Source organism: Neoarius graeffei, chromosome 13 (assembly GCF_027579695.1).
Source record: "Neoarius graeffei isolate fNeoGra1 chromosome 13, fNeoGra1.pri, whole genome shotgun sequence".
Lineage (NCBI taxonomy): Eukaryota > Metazoa > Chordata > Actinopteri > Siluriformes > Ariidae > Neoarius > Neoarius graeffei.
The window spans coordinates 79,889,881-79,904,870 of NC_083581.1; the positions used below are offsets into that span (position 1 = coordinate 79,889,881).

At 40.8% G+C, this 14,990-nt stretch overlaps 1 protein-coding gene across 1 annotated transcript in view; it reads right to left on the bottom strand.

Moving 5' to 3' along the window:
- LOC132897184 (leucine-rich repeat-containing G-protein coupled receptor 6) overlaps positions 1–8,842 on the bottom strand; it is a 188,658-nt gene extending 179,816 nt beyond the window's left edge. Inside the window, exon 1 of the mRNA XM_060938605.1 lies at positions 8,494–8,842. Coding sequence (XP_060794588.1) covers positions 8,494–8,669 — 176 coding nt within the window. The 5' untranslated portion in view covers positions 8,670–8,842. The remainder of the gene's footprint in view (positions 1–8,493) is intronic.
- Between the last annotated feature and the right edge of the window lie 6,148 nt (positions 8,843–14,990).

Genomic DNA, 14,990 nt, shown 5'->3' on the forward strand with positions numbered 1-14,990 from the left:
AAACTTGAGTGCAAAACTGTTCATGACAACTGCAGTCCTAAAGTTAGCAAGTCAGCTGTAGTCCTCAGCCATAAAAGCATTACTGTAAGAGTCCAGAGCTTCCTCCAGGTGTGACTTTCAACTGTCCATATGGGGCCGTCCTCCACAGGAGCGATGCGATGAGACTCCAACCAGACACAGGGCACCAGGACGGATCAGGCAGGTCCGAGGAGCAGAAGAGGTTCAAGCATCTCAATCCCAGGATTGATCAATCCCTAACGAGCAGTTTCCACACAAATCGCTTCTTCTCCCTCAATTCTTCACCGATTTTGATTCTTTCTGGCATGAAGGTACTGTAGGGGAACCTAGGGTGCATATAACTTCTACCCAGATTCGCTTCATTACAATTATTAATGAAGTTATAGACTAATTAAGCCTTAATGAGCAGTTCAACAAAAATTGCTTCTTCTCAGTCAATTCCTCGCTGTTTTGGATTCTTTCTGGTAAATAGGTCGGTAATCCTAGGGTGGATATCGCTTCTATATATAGCTAGTATATAGTGTATATAACTCGCAACATTTATTGCGCAAGGTGGCCCACTTTAGATCGTTCCTTCTGGACTAGATGGGGCAAGAATGAGCTACGCCATCATTTACGGTCTCGTTTTTATTATTTTACATCCTGATATATCTCTTTCATTCAGTTTCTTCTATCGTTTTCTCCTGAACTCTGACAGGAAGCAGAAAAAGACAGATAACATTGCTTAACTGTTCTACATTGCTTAGACCCCGACCACTTCGCTGTTGATGTTTCCTCTGCCTCCTCTCCCTCAAAATCACTGACATTGATTAAAAATAAACAACTCCTAGCCATTTTGATAAACTGAGCATTGTATCAAATCCAACTAAGAGTCTAGCCATGTATCAATACATCTTTAGACAATACTTTGATGCAGAAAGACATGCAGATTTGCTCATGAAATGATCACCCTTTGCCAAAATAGATTATTAATTTAACCAAAGAATGTCTAGAACAATTGTGACCACAGAAGCTCTTAAGCCGCAGATCCTTTTCCGCCACTGAGCTTCAGCTCTGGATTTATTTAAAGATGGCCCAGAGATGATGCGCTAGTCTGCGGTAGGTCTTGCTGTTTATTTGCCCTTCATGGACCCAGACTATTTTTGGGCTAACTTCACAGGGCAATAATTGCTCTCATTTCACTGGTCGGTAAGGGAACAGGAGGAAATGAACAATTACTGCCGTGTTTGTTTGAGGGTGAAGTCGAATCGGCGTCTCTGCGGGTGAACATGTGCATTCTCCTCTGTAGACGCACAGTGTGGTTAATAAAATGACTTCGAGAGCTGTAAGTATGCAGTAATGTGTGTTGCTATTTGTCCAGGAATTCATTTCCCAGTATTCAGGGTTTAACACACACTCAGGTCTAAAAGTCTAAGTGCACTACTGGGACGTGTTTCAATTTCATCACTAATACACCAGCATGCTTTGTTAGTATTACTTCAAAATATTGTTCTTTTATAAACCATCAGGACAATAATATAAAACCCTGAGGGGAGTACTAGAGACAATAACATTCAACATTATGTGTTGCATAATTCCTAACCAGTTCTCTGTAATATCTAACATGTAAGGAATAAAACACTTGGGGTCATGCTGTTATAGGAAAATAATCCTTCAGCAAGGTTGTGTAATGAAGCCAAGTTACTGTTACCACCCGAGAGTTAAGTATTTTCCTTTAACATCACATCCCAGAGAGTTTTATTTCTCTTATAATACAGCAATTTGGTAATAATCAAATGTACTATTCATTAAAGAATCATGTGTTGTCATTTCTATCCATTTATAATTACATTTCATTCAATTCAGAATTTTTTTTATTTAATGTGAAATGTTTAAAAAATAAGTCAGACCCACACATTAACACCTTCTGACCAATCAGAACTGAGTATTCTGTGGCGAGCGTGCAGCGTGGAAGAAGAGTCTGGAGACAGAAATCTTAGTTTCTCGGTCGTTAGCCTGTAGCTCTCGATAGCACTGGCTTGACTGCTTTATTAGTATTCACTCACACTACTGATGAACGATTTGTGGTTAAGCCTGTGTTGGCCTTCGAGAAGGCTGAGAGCAATACATTTTTGGTCCCTCCCACTAAAAATCAAAATCTGATTGGTTAATTCATCCGCCACTTCCTACATAAACACACACTGCCACGGCCTTCTGTCCCGGTAATGGAGTTCTAACCGATGAGTGAGCAGCTCTAAACTCTTCTCAGCCGAGAGACAACAAACAAAACAATCTCACTGGAGAACTCGATTTTAATGTTTTCAGGACAGTAACCCTTTCACTTCTGAAGCACATTTGATAGAAAATGAGACTGAATTAGAAGAGAATAATTATAATGAAATTATGAAAGAATGAAAGAAATTAAATATAACATTTGAAATGCTGATATGTTTGGGCTTCTCTGAAGGACTAGAAGGCCCTGACGCTTCTCCTCTGGTGAAAGGATGGAATCATAAGTATAGCCTCTACCACTAATCCCCAAACCCTGATCTTAACCCTAAAACTTTCCACCAATCATTAAACCCAAGCGCAAACCTCTGAAACAAATGAACCACAACAATTAGTCCTTGACTCTGAACCAAAACACAAAGCCATGACCTCTGACCTTAAAGGATCTGAATAATCTTGGGTGCTAACCCAAATTCTGTTCTGTTATTTTCACTTCCAGTAAACATATGAAAGAAGTTGCATAAATATTTATTCATTTCATGAATTAACTGTACAGTAGAACATATTTAAATCTGAAACGAACACACAAGGGAGTGTGTGTTGATACAAAAGCAAAAGGAAATCACATTTCCACTGTAAACCTCTGAACAGTACTGTCTTTCTCCCTCATATACCCAGTGTGTGTGTGTGTGTGTGTGTGTGTGTGCGTGTGTGTGTACACTTGTGTAAAACCCTGTGTCCTGGCACAACATCTAAGTTGAAGTGAAAAGGCTTTACCAGGAAGGTAGGATTTCATCAAAACATTTGGACTGTCTAAGAAAGTCCTCACACACACACACACACACACACACACACACACACACACACACACACATCAAAGTGGAGTCAATATTTACCCTCAGTTACCGTAGGCAGGTCAGCAAATGTACGGTATTTCCATTTCAAACCGAGAACACTTGATGTGTCAGCTCTAATTACCATGACAGGTATACTTTAGTGGTTTAGTGATTAGGGTGTAAGGTTTTAGGGTCAAGGGTTTAGAGTTAATGGTTATGGACAGTGGTGACTCATCCATAAGGGCAGATAGTTAAATAGGAAATGCTGCTATTTGACAGACGATGTTCCATTAATTTGCTTGCATTAAATAGAGCAGTGTGCTCAAAGAGTTATTATAGCACCTAGTGTTCAAAAATAGGAACTGCAACAAAAGTTAATAGAGGCCCATTGAGGTCAAGTGCGTATCTCTGCAGCCTGGAGGCAGCTCTGAATGGGTGGGACTAGCTCCAAATGGGCTAGATATGGGATGGGATAGGATAGGGGGAGGAGGAAGCCATGGCATAATGATTAGAGAAACAGCTTTGGGACTAAAAGGTTGCTGGTTTGATTCCCTGGACCAGCAGGATTGGCTGAAGTGCCCTTAAGCAAGGCACCTAATCCCAAATTGCTCCAGCAAGTGTGGTGATGTACTTTGTGTCTGATTAGCCAAAGAAAAACTGATGATGTGATTATCAGTGTGGGCAGGTAACACTGCCATAAAAAAGGAGGGGGGTAGAGAATATAGCCCGTAGACTCATCCATGACTGAGATGTGTGATCAGAGACGTTAACATGCTAGCCTATTTGGAGTTAGCCCCACCCATTTGGAATTATACCCACACACTGCCTGTATGGAGCTGTCTCTGGTCTACAGAGATCCATGTCTCACTGGGGCAAGAATCATGCTGCCCCAATGTTCAGGGGAGGACCTGCAGACAGGAAGGTTAATGACAGGTTTGTCTGATTTGTGCCAAATTGGGCAAGTTTACAAATACTCCACAGCCAACAATATTTTTTCTTGTCTAAATTTCTGGAAACGATAGCAACATGTACATGTCTATGTTGTATGGAGCCACTTCCTGGTAGCATGGTGGTGTAGTGGTTAGCACTGTCGCCTCACAGCAAGAAGGTTCTGGGTTCAAGCCCAGTGGCTGATGGGTGTGGCCATGGTGCCGCCCGAAGGAAAGAAAAGATAAGGCATATTTTATTCAAGGGTTTAAAATATGACATGTAGATGAAGAAAATGTTCGAGATGGGTTCTGAAGGGATCATTAACAGTGAATTTGTGGAGGTTTGGCTGCACAGAGAGTTAGCAGGTAGTGGTTATGTGCTTTCAAAACAAAAATAAGGAATTGGATTCTGGGAAGGACAAGCCAGCCCCTTTTAAGGGTAGATTTAGCCCTAGTCCAGACTTATAACATGGATAAAATTAAAAATACATTTTGCTTTTCAATTCACACTAAAAGTACGTTTTTGACAGCTAAATCCACTTCATTTCGAATCTGCTTTCCAAAGTGGATCAATTTGAGAGTGCCATCTTCCCACGTTGTAATGTGCATAAAGGATATCATGTGATCTCCACACTTCCAAGATAGCAGAACTCACAGCTATGTATTAGTTATTTTAATTTCATGTATGGCTGGCCCAAAAACAACATGGCCAGCATCGATATCCATGGGCGTCTCTGGTTAGTTGCTGCTCACTGGGCAATTTGCAGCATAAATATAAATTTTCATGACGAATTAAGGCTCAGAAATTCACATTGAGTAGGAAAAGTTGCATAAAGGTCCCATTCAGTGTGATTAACACAGCTCAGTATGTACCGCTGCTGGAGGACCGGAGTTATTTCCTCTGTAGAGAGTTCGAAAGCAATTTTTCTCAGATCTCCTGCCGCCTCTCGGTGGCAAATCACAATGTTTACATTTGTCGACAGTAAAGACTGCTGTTCCCATCAATGAGATCCTGTAATCGCTCACCAATATCGACACCAGTCTGTAACTTTAATCAGCAGCCAAAGAGGAGCAGTTTGAAGCTTGTGTAGCTGTGCAGAAAGCAGCTCAATGTTTTAAGTACAAGCTTGCTAAATGGCATCCTATCAGTTCCTTTTAGCTTGAAGGAAGGAGTGACGTCAATACCCCCCCCCCCCCCCCCCCCCCCCCGAAAAGAGGACCACGTCCAAGTTACATTGCTAAGCTCCAGATGAAAATGAAAAATTGAAATAAAGAGTGTTAGGGAGACGCTGAGCCACCAGAACAGCTTTAATGTCCTGGGCTTTGACTCTACAAGCCTCTGGAACTGTACAGGACTGCAACAAACATCATCTTCTAAAAGATTTCCCTCAGCTGGTGTTGGGATGGTGGTACAGTAGATAGCACTGTCTCACTACCACTTCACTCTAAAAGCTCTCCAACTACATTTAATTGCATTGAGATGTAGTGAATGTGAAGTTCATTTCCATCCTCATCAAACCATTCATGTCCTGTGGATGGGGGTGGTGCCATCCCATAAGAGACCACGCCCATCATGATAGAAATGACTTCAGTGACTATACTGTGCTCTGTCACCATTACTGTCACACTGTTTAAAGGTTTGTTTTCTCACTGAAGTTTGGCACACGGTGGTGTCAAGAGCAGATAACACTTAACCCTTTAAAATACCAAAGGATGTTGCTGAAAAAGCGTCTTGTAGGCGGAGAGTCTGAAGCTGAAGCTGCCTTACCTTATAGGGAAATGGGGCAGGGCTGAGAAGCTGTATTACAGCTGGGGGAGGAGCTAAATGCTACTTTGAAGGAAGTTAAATCTAGGCAGCCTGAATTGTAGAAACTATCCAGAATCTCTGCATGGCAATATTGTGAATCACAGTTGTTGGTGTTTTTTATGAAGATATATTTTACATTATTTATATTATTATGACATTACTTGACTAAAGTATTTTTATATATGACCAAATATGAACTAGAAATTGCAAACTGCACCTTTAAATAATACTTTAAACATTACAAACTGCACTTTTAAACACATAAAAATATTACAAACAGCACATTTCAAAAATGTGCTTAAACATTAAACTGCACCTTTAAAAACACCTTTAAATTTTACAACCACTCCTTTAAAAACACTTTAAACATTAAAAGTGCACCTTGAAACACAATTAAATATTACAAACTGCAACTTTAATAAATGACTAACATGCAGTACCTCGAGCGACAGTTATTTCTGATGTGTGTCGAAGTAAACATCTCATCTCATCTCATTATCTGTAGCCGCTTTATCCTGTTCTACAGGGTTGCGGGCGAGCTGGATCCTATCCCAGCTGACTACGGGCGAAAGGCGGGGTTCACCCTGGACAAGTCGCCAGGTCATCACAGGGCTGACACATAGACACAGACAACCATTCACACTCACATTCACACCTACGCTCAATTTAGAGTCACCAGTTAACCTAACCTGCATGTCTTTGGACTGTGGGGGAAACCGGAGCACCCGGAGGAAACCCACGCGGACACGGGGAGAACATGCAAACTCCGCACAGAAAGGCCCTCGCCGGCCACGGGGCTCGAACCCAGACCTTCTTGCTGTGCGGCGACAGCACTAACCACTACACCACCGTGCCGCCCGAAGTAAACATATTAGACAACAATTCTTATGCTGTGTTCCAGATGGGACCGACTTTTTTTTTTCTCAAACATTTCTTTTTTCTTTTAGGAAAACTTCTGATACTATTGTGTGCATTAAATGTCTTGGTGTATTGTAAACTCGATCATTAGCACATTTCTAGTGTGTAATAACTTTGTGATTATTAAATGCTTTAATAAATCAATTCTGCACCACAATATTGATAAAAATAAGACTGAACCCTATGTGCTGCTGGTCACATGACTACCTTGTGAACATGCCTTGCTATTTTTAAGCTAAATGATGCTAGGAAACACACCCTGATTGAAACCTCGGCTCTCAGCCTGTTTATGTTCACGTGAGCTGAAAGATTTTGTTTTTTTATGATGGAACATTTCACTGCTCCTGCGTCATCATTTCACTATCACTGGCCATCTGGCATGGCTTAGCGCTTAGCGTGGTCTAATGTCCAGCTGACACAGAGAAACTCAATACTCAATACGGTACACACACATTCCCATCGGATAGCACCCTCACACACGAACACTCACACACACACGTGCATGTAGAATGAAATGCACAGGGATGGAGAATGCCCGTCCTGTTAATAACACACCACTTAAAGCAGCACTTTACAAATAATCCCAGAGTGTTCGTTAACCAGCTTATCTGCGACCTGCTCCAGCTGTTTTCTGTTCAATTGTTTTTGTGTAAACTGATCTACTGAGTGCCGGGATCATTAAACATTATGATATGAGCTTCATGACCATCACATCTGCATAGGAAGCTTAATAACAACATTTATAACAACCTTATTACACTTTAATACAACTGTCTGCTTGATGTTACAGAAAAACAGCAACACACAGCACGTGGCCAAAGCGGGGGGATAGAGTTTGATAGGCCTTAGTTGAATTAATGAGCCTGAGATGGTAAGAAAGAGAGAGATATTAAAGGATTGATGGACTGAAAGAGTGATGGATTAAGAGAGGTCCTGAAGAGAGAGAGACAGAGAGAGAGAGAGAGAGAGATACTGAGGAAGAAATTAACAAAATTATTATCAGATTCATTCAAAGATGGACACTGACAAACAGAGATTGAAAGAAAGGAATTACGAAGAGAATAGAAAAGAGAGAGAGACTGAAAGACATGGGGAAATTGAACGAAAGATGGACAGAGAAAGATCAGAAGATAGAAAGAGACTGAAAGATGTACAGAATGAGTGAGTGAGATATTGAAAGAGAGACTGAGAAAAAAGAAGGGAGGAAACTCTGAAAGTGACAGATTTGAGACAGTAGGAAAGTAGGAACGGGAAATAGAGGGATTTTAAGAAACTGACATAGTGATTGAAGAAAGAGAAAGAAATGTAAAGAAAGATTGAGAGAGAATGAGACTGGGGTTGAGAATTGTTTCAAGGTGTTAAACAATATCAAGAGAAAGAGAGAAAGATTGAGAAGAGGGGATTTTCAGAATGATTTCGAGAGAATGAAAGGAGGAGAAAGCGAGAGAGAGAGAGAGATTGACAGTAGGAGAGAAGTGGAGAATGGAGAGAAAGAGTGGGGGATGCTGAGAAAGTTGGAGAAGGATGTAAGATTCAAGGAGAGATTGAAAGAGTTTATGAAATATATTAAAGGAGTGAGAGATAGACTGAAAGAGAGAAAGATTGACCAAGAGACTTGTTGGGGAGAGTGCGAAAGAGAGAGAGTCCAGAGGAGCAGGTGTAGTGTGTGGAGGGATCAAGTGTGTGTGAAGCCTGCTGGAGGGATGTAGGGAACATAATGTGTGTGTGTGTGTGTGTGTGTGTGTGTGTGTGTGTGTGTGTGTGTGTGTGTACTCACAGGTAAGAGGTGAGGGGGTTTAGATCCTCAGGGACGGATGATAGTCCGAGTTCGGAGCAGTCGGTGATCAGCAGCGCTCCTTCCTGTTGACATGAGCACACAGAGGGGCACACACCCGTGCCCACAGCTGCGGCCACGCTGGCCACCACACACACCAACAGCAGCTCCCGCAACATGAGTGTGTGTGTGTGTGTGTTGATGAGTGGGTGATTGTATAGGTATCTGTGTTATTGAGGCTGTAGAACTCTGTGTGTGTGTGTGTGTGTGTGTGTGTGTGTGTGTGTGTGTGTGTGTGTGTGTGCAGACGCAATAACTCTGAGTAACTCTGAGCCTCTGCACATTTATTCTGTCACTCCAAATCCAGAGTGAACGAGTAAGAAGGGAGCGTAGGTCTCTCTCTCTCTGTCTCCCTCCCATCCCATTTAGGAGACATTCACCTATTGTAATGAAAGTATGTACATCTCTTCTGATTGGCTGGAGCTTTGGGGATGGGCGGAGCCGCCCTTCACACACCCCCTGACTAGGGAGCGCATGTCTCTCTCTCTCTCTCTCTCTCTCTCAGGCAGATGAAGAAGGGGGGAGAAATTGACTACACTCATTCCAACCCAGAACAACACACTGCAACTTATTAAAACACGACAAGTCACTATAACACACTTTACAACAAAGTGTAACACACTATCACTGATTATTATTACAGCACTACTCACAGTGCCACCCTCTTAAACACAGTCTCAGAACACAGACAAGGTTGCAACTTGTAAATTCCTGCCTACATCCAGTAATGCCCACCGAAATCACCCCGAGATCTTGGAATTTCAACTTGGGGTCATCTTCACAACCACCAGTTCCTTCCCCTGTTTATGGAGTGACACCAAACCAACAAATCCAAGCTGCTCAAACTTTGAACAATGCTGCGTCCCAAATCTTCACTGTTAAATGAGTTTATAGCAGTGTTAGCTTTCAATCAGTTAATAAAGAGACAGAGTCCATCCATCCATTATCTGTAGCCGCTTTATCCTGTTCTACAGGGTCGCAGGCGAGCTGGATCCTATCCCAGCTGACTACGGGCGAAAGGCGGGGTTCACCCTGGACAAGTCACCAGGTCATCACAGGGCTGACACATAGACACAGACAACCATTCACACTCACATTCACACCTACGCTCAATTTAGAGTCACCAGTTAACCTAACCTGCATGTCTTTGGACTGTGGGGGAAACCGGAGCACCCGGAGGAAACCCACGTGGACACGGGGAGAACATGCAAACTCCGCACAGAAAGGCCCTCGCCGGCCCCGGGGCTCGAACCCGGACCTTCTTGCTGTGAGGCGACAGCGCTAACCACTACACCACCATGCTGCTATTAGAGACAGAGTTCTTGGTTAAATTTATAACACTGACCATACCAATCACTATTTTGAGAAGGTAATCGCCAACATTAGAGATAATATTAGCCAGCTAACTTGTTGTTAACATCACTCACTATTGTTGCATTTTCAGTCTAAAATGTTGTATGAATGTTTGAAGTTCACTACAGTAGAACAGCACCAATAGCCACTCAGCTACACTGGAACTGTAAAAGTGTAAAAGTGCAGTTAAAGTAGCTTTTAAAGAAGTAATACAAAAAAAAACCCCAATAGGTCCACTTTTGTGGAGGTGCCCATGTTTTTTTCCATTACCCCTGTGAATAGTCACAAGGTGGGAAATGACAATAACTTGCAAATTACCATCTACAATGCATCATAAATGCAGTCTTACCGCAACTACATACCAGAGATGTTCACAAGTAATAAAATGCAAGTCCAAGTCAAATCTTGAGTCTTTACCTTAAAGCCCAAGTCAAGTCTCGAGTCTGTACCCTAGAGTCCAAGTCAAGTCTCAAGTCTTTATCTGAGAGCCCAAGTCGAGTCTTGAGTCGTTACCTTAGAGTATAATTTAAGTCTCAAGTCTTTAATTTGGAGCCCAAATCAAGTCTCAAGTCTTTAGAATCCAAGTCAAGTACTGAGTCTTTCAGTCAAATCTTACACCAACAGAATTTCCATGAGGACTAGATGGGAACTTTAACTTCATAGTAATGTTCAAGAAAGTGTTTATCAATGATGAAGGACAACATTGTTCACTAAAGGGGAAAAATCACAACAGATCCACAGTTGTGTGCAAGTTGTAACTATATTTTTTAAGAAATAATACTGCATTTAATCGATGAAAACACTGAAAATGCCAACAACATCAAGAAAAAAATGCCACTTGAGATATTAAAATATCCTTTTTACACATATAAAAGAATATTAAGGTCCAACATGACAATCACTGTTTAATCTTGACATATTTAAAACTTTTTGTCTGTGTAAAAAAAAAAGAATGACAATGAATTTGTGAAATGGATTCAATGGGCCAGATTTACTAAACAGGGCAGATAAGTGTGAGGCCACAATCCCAAAAAAGCCCACGTGAGTGACCAGTTCTGCAGGTGATCTACTGATAATGTACAAATTAATGAACACAGATGCAGTCAGGTCATTTTAATAATGACCAACGCAATCTACCAAAAGCAGCACAAATTAGCACAGCGTCACAAACAGGTACAGAGTAACTTACCTGAGCAACCGATATGTTCTGATAACATCTTCCTCTGGCATTCATAATAAATTAACACAAGTGGAGAAACTTCTCTCCCTTTTACTACAAGCTGGGGTGTTTTGTGCCTCGATCCTGACCAAAGCGTCGGACATTCCACACAGTTCGTTTAAAGAGAAAGTATTAGCTAATCAGAGAAAACAAAAATCTCTTCTGTGAAAAGAGGGTTTGTGAATGCCACAGACTGTTACTAAATCCGGCCCTAAGTGCTCGACTGTTAGGCTTATTAAACATGAACGGTAGATGTAGATGTTAAGTTTTAGTGATGCAAAACATAGCAGGTAGGTCAAACACCTTTGATAATTATTTCATTAATATGTCATGGTAAATATTATCTGATATAAATGCTAATATTTGCTGATGTGAACAGAGGGATGTCTCGTTAACAACAGTAACATTACTCTGATGCTAATGTAAACTGAACAGACCTGTCTGGGTGTGGTTCCAGGTGTCTTATTGAGTTTGATGTTGCCGAACCAGTGTCTTTAATTTTCTTCCTACATTCTTTGAAGGTTCTGTTGTATGCAAGGATTTTGAAATCTCTGTAACCAAAGGTTAACACAGACGGCTCCTGCCGATGCCATGCTGCACCACTCTGTTACACCAAGAACAACAGTGCGTGTTGCAATGTGGCACTAAACTGGGAGGGGAGGAGGCTCGAGCCCAAAATATATAAATGAAATAAAGCAACTACACATGTGCAAATAACAATTCATTTTCTGCAACTTTCATACACACCTTCATATGTTCGCAAGTTACTGCTGAAGAGTCTAAAGCCGAATCCCATTTCACCCCTTGGACCAACTCCTTGGCCCTTCCCCTCCATTTTGCGCGTTCACGTGAAGGGGTAGGGGTATCCCAATCCCAGTTAACGCGGAGGGGTAGGGGAAGGGGTAGGGCTTCTGTACCCCTCCAAACGGAGATTTTCCTGGAGCTGACTCCGAACGAAGGGGTTTGAGTGATTTCCCACAATGCCATGCGGATTTCAGCGAGATTTCATGCGGATTTCAGAAAGATGGCGGTTCCCGCGGCAAAAGATTGTCATAAATGTATTTTCTCCATTATTTACGTGTTTTAAGTTGTTATCCAGAGGAAACACGCCGCTTGATTCGCTTTCGAGCTGAGAATGAGCAGCGATTTCTGAAATCCAAGCTGCTGCTAAAAAGCTTTGGGAGTGAGTATTGTTTTCGGTTGCTTGACTGCGTACGTTTTGTTCTGTTATTCTCGCTTTTATTGTTTACATGAGTGTTCTGACACCTCATTCTGTCGGATGTGGTGCACGAAGCACCAAAGATATCCCATTCAGTGGTGTTAGTTAACAAATCACACCCTGCCAGCAGAGATTTCTGTTCTGGCTCTGACTGTAGCGGCTGGTCGCAGCCAATGACGCATTTGGTCGCGTTTTGCTAACGTAAACGCTGACGGAGGTACGCGATGACGTATGTGATCGTTGAAGGGCTATCCCAATACGTAAGGGTTGAATTTCAAGCCCTATCCCTTGTAGCTCAGTTTCAAGGGGAAGGGCCAAGGGGAAGGCGGAGGGGAAGGGGGAGGGGTAGGGGTAGAAATTAGAATTGGGATTGGGCCTAAGTCAAGTCAGGAGTCATAAAAGACGAGTTGTAAGTCAACTCTGAACTCTATTTTTATATGATGTAAGTGTGACTCAGACTCGAGTCGCAAACTCCAGGGCACATTTCTGCTACACACTGTAACACACCAGCACATATTACAACACTACGACCAATACAACCGTCTTAAACACAATATAACACAATACAACTCATTATAGCACACTGTCATTGACCACAACCACACACACTACAACACACTGAAGAATAGTACTGATGCTACACTTATTAACACACTTTCACCAACTTCAACTCATTAATACACCCTACAACTACACACAGTAACACACCACCACTTATTACAGCACTACCACAAAACAACATTCATAAACACACTACAACACACTACAACTCATTAAAACACAAAACACACTACGACTATTTAAAACACATTACAACACACTACGACTCTTTAAAACACACGACAACACACTACAACTCGAAAACACACTACACATGACTCTTTAAAAACACACTACACATGACTCTTTAAAACACACTACACATGACACTTTAAAAACACACTACACATGACTCTTTAAAACACACAACACATGACTCTTTAAAAACACACAACACATGACTCTTTAAAAACACACTACACATGACTCTTTAAAACACACTACACATGACTCTTTAAAAACACACTACACATGACTCTTTAAAAACACACAACACATGACTCTTTAAAAACACACTACACATGACTCTTTAAAACACACTACACATGACACTTTAAAAACACACTACACATGACTCTTTAAAACACACTACACATGACACTTTAAAAACACACTACAACTCTATAAAACACACAACACATGACTCTTTAAAACACACTACACATGACTCTTTAAACACACACTACACATGACTCTTTAAAACACACTACACATGACTCTTTAAAACACACTACACATGACTCTTTAAAACACACTACACATGACTCTTTAAAAACACACTACACATGACTCTTTAAAACACACTACACATGACTCTTTAAAACACACTACACATGACTCTTTAAAAACACACAACACATGACTCTTTAAAACACACTACACATGACTCTTTAAAAACACACTACACATGACTCTTTAAAGCACACTACATATGACTCTTTAAAACACACAACACATGACTCTTTAAAACACACTACACATGACTCTTTAAAACACACAACACATGACTCTTTAAAACACACTACACATGACTCTTTAAAACACACTACACATGACTCTTTAAAACACACTACACATGACTCTTTAAAACACACTACAACTCTACAAAACACACTACACATGACTCTTTAAAAACACACTACACATGACTCTTTAAAAACACACAACACATGACTCTTTAAAAACACACTACAACTCTACAAAACACACTACACATGACTCTTTAAAAACACACTACACATGACTCTTTAAAAACACACAACACATGACTCTTTAAAAACACACTAAACATGACTCTTTAAAACACACTACACATGACACTTTAAAAACACACTACACATGACTCTTTAAAACACACTACACATGACTCTTTAAAACACACTACACATGACTCTTTAAAACACACTACACATGACTCTTTAAAACACACAACACATGACTCTTTAAAAACACACAACACATGACTCTTTAAAAACACACTACACATGACTCTTTAAAACACACTACACATGACTCTTTAAAAACACACTACACATGACTCTTTAAAAACACACAACACATGACTCTTTAAAAACACACTACACATGACTCTTTAAAACACACTACACATGACACTTTAAAAACACACTACACATGACTCTTTAAAACACACTACACATGACACTTTAAAAACACACTACAACTCTATAAAACACACAACACATGACTCTTTAAAACACACTACACATGACTCTTTAAACACACACTACACATGACTCTTTAAAACACACTACACATGACTCTTTAAAACACACTACACATGACTCTTTAAAACACACTACACATGACTCTTTAAAAACACACTACACATGACTCTTTAAAACACACTACACATGACTCTTTAAAACACACTACACATGACTCTTTAAAAACACACAACACATGACTCTTTAAAACACACTACACATGACTCTTTAAAAACACACTACACATGACTCTTTAAAGCACACTACATATGACTCTTTAAAACACACAACACATGACTCTTTAAAACACACTACACATGACTCT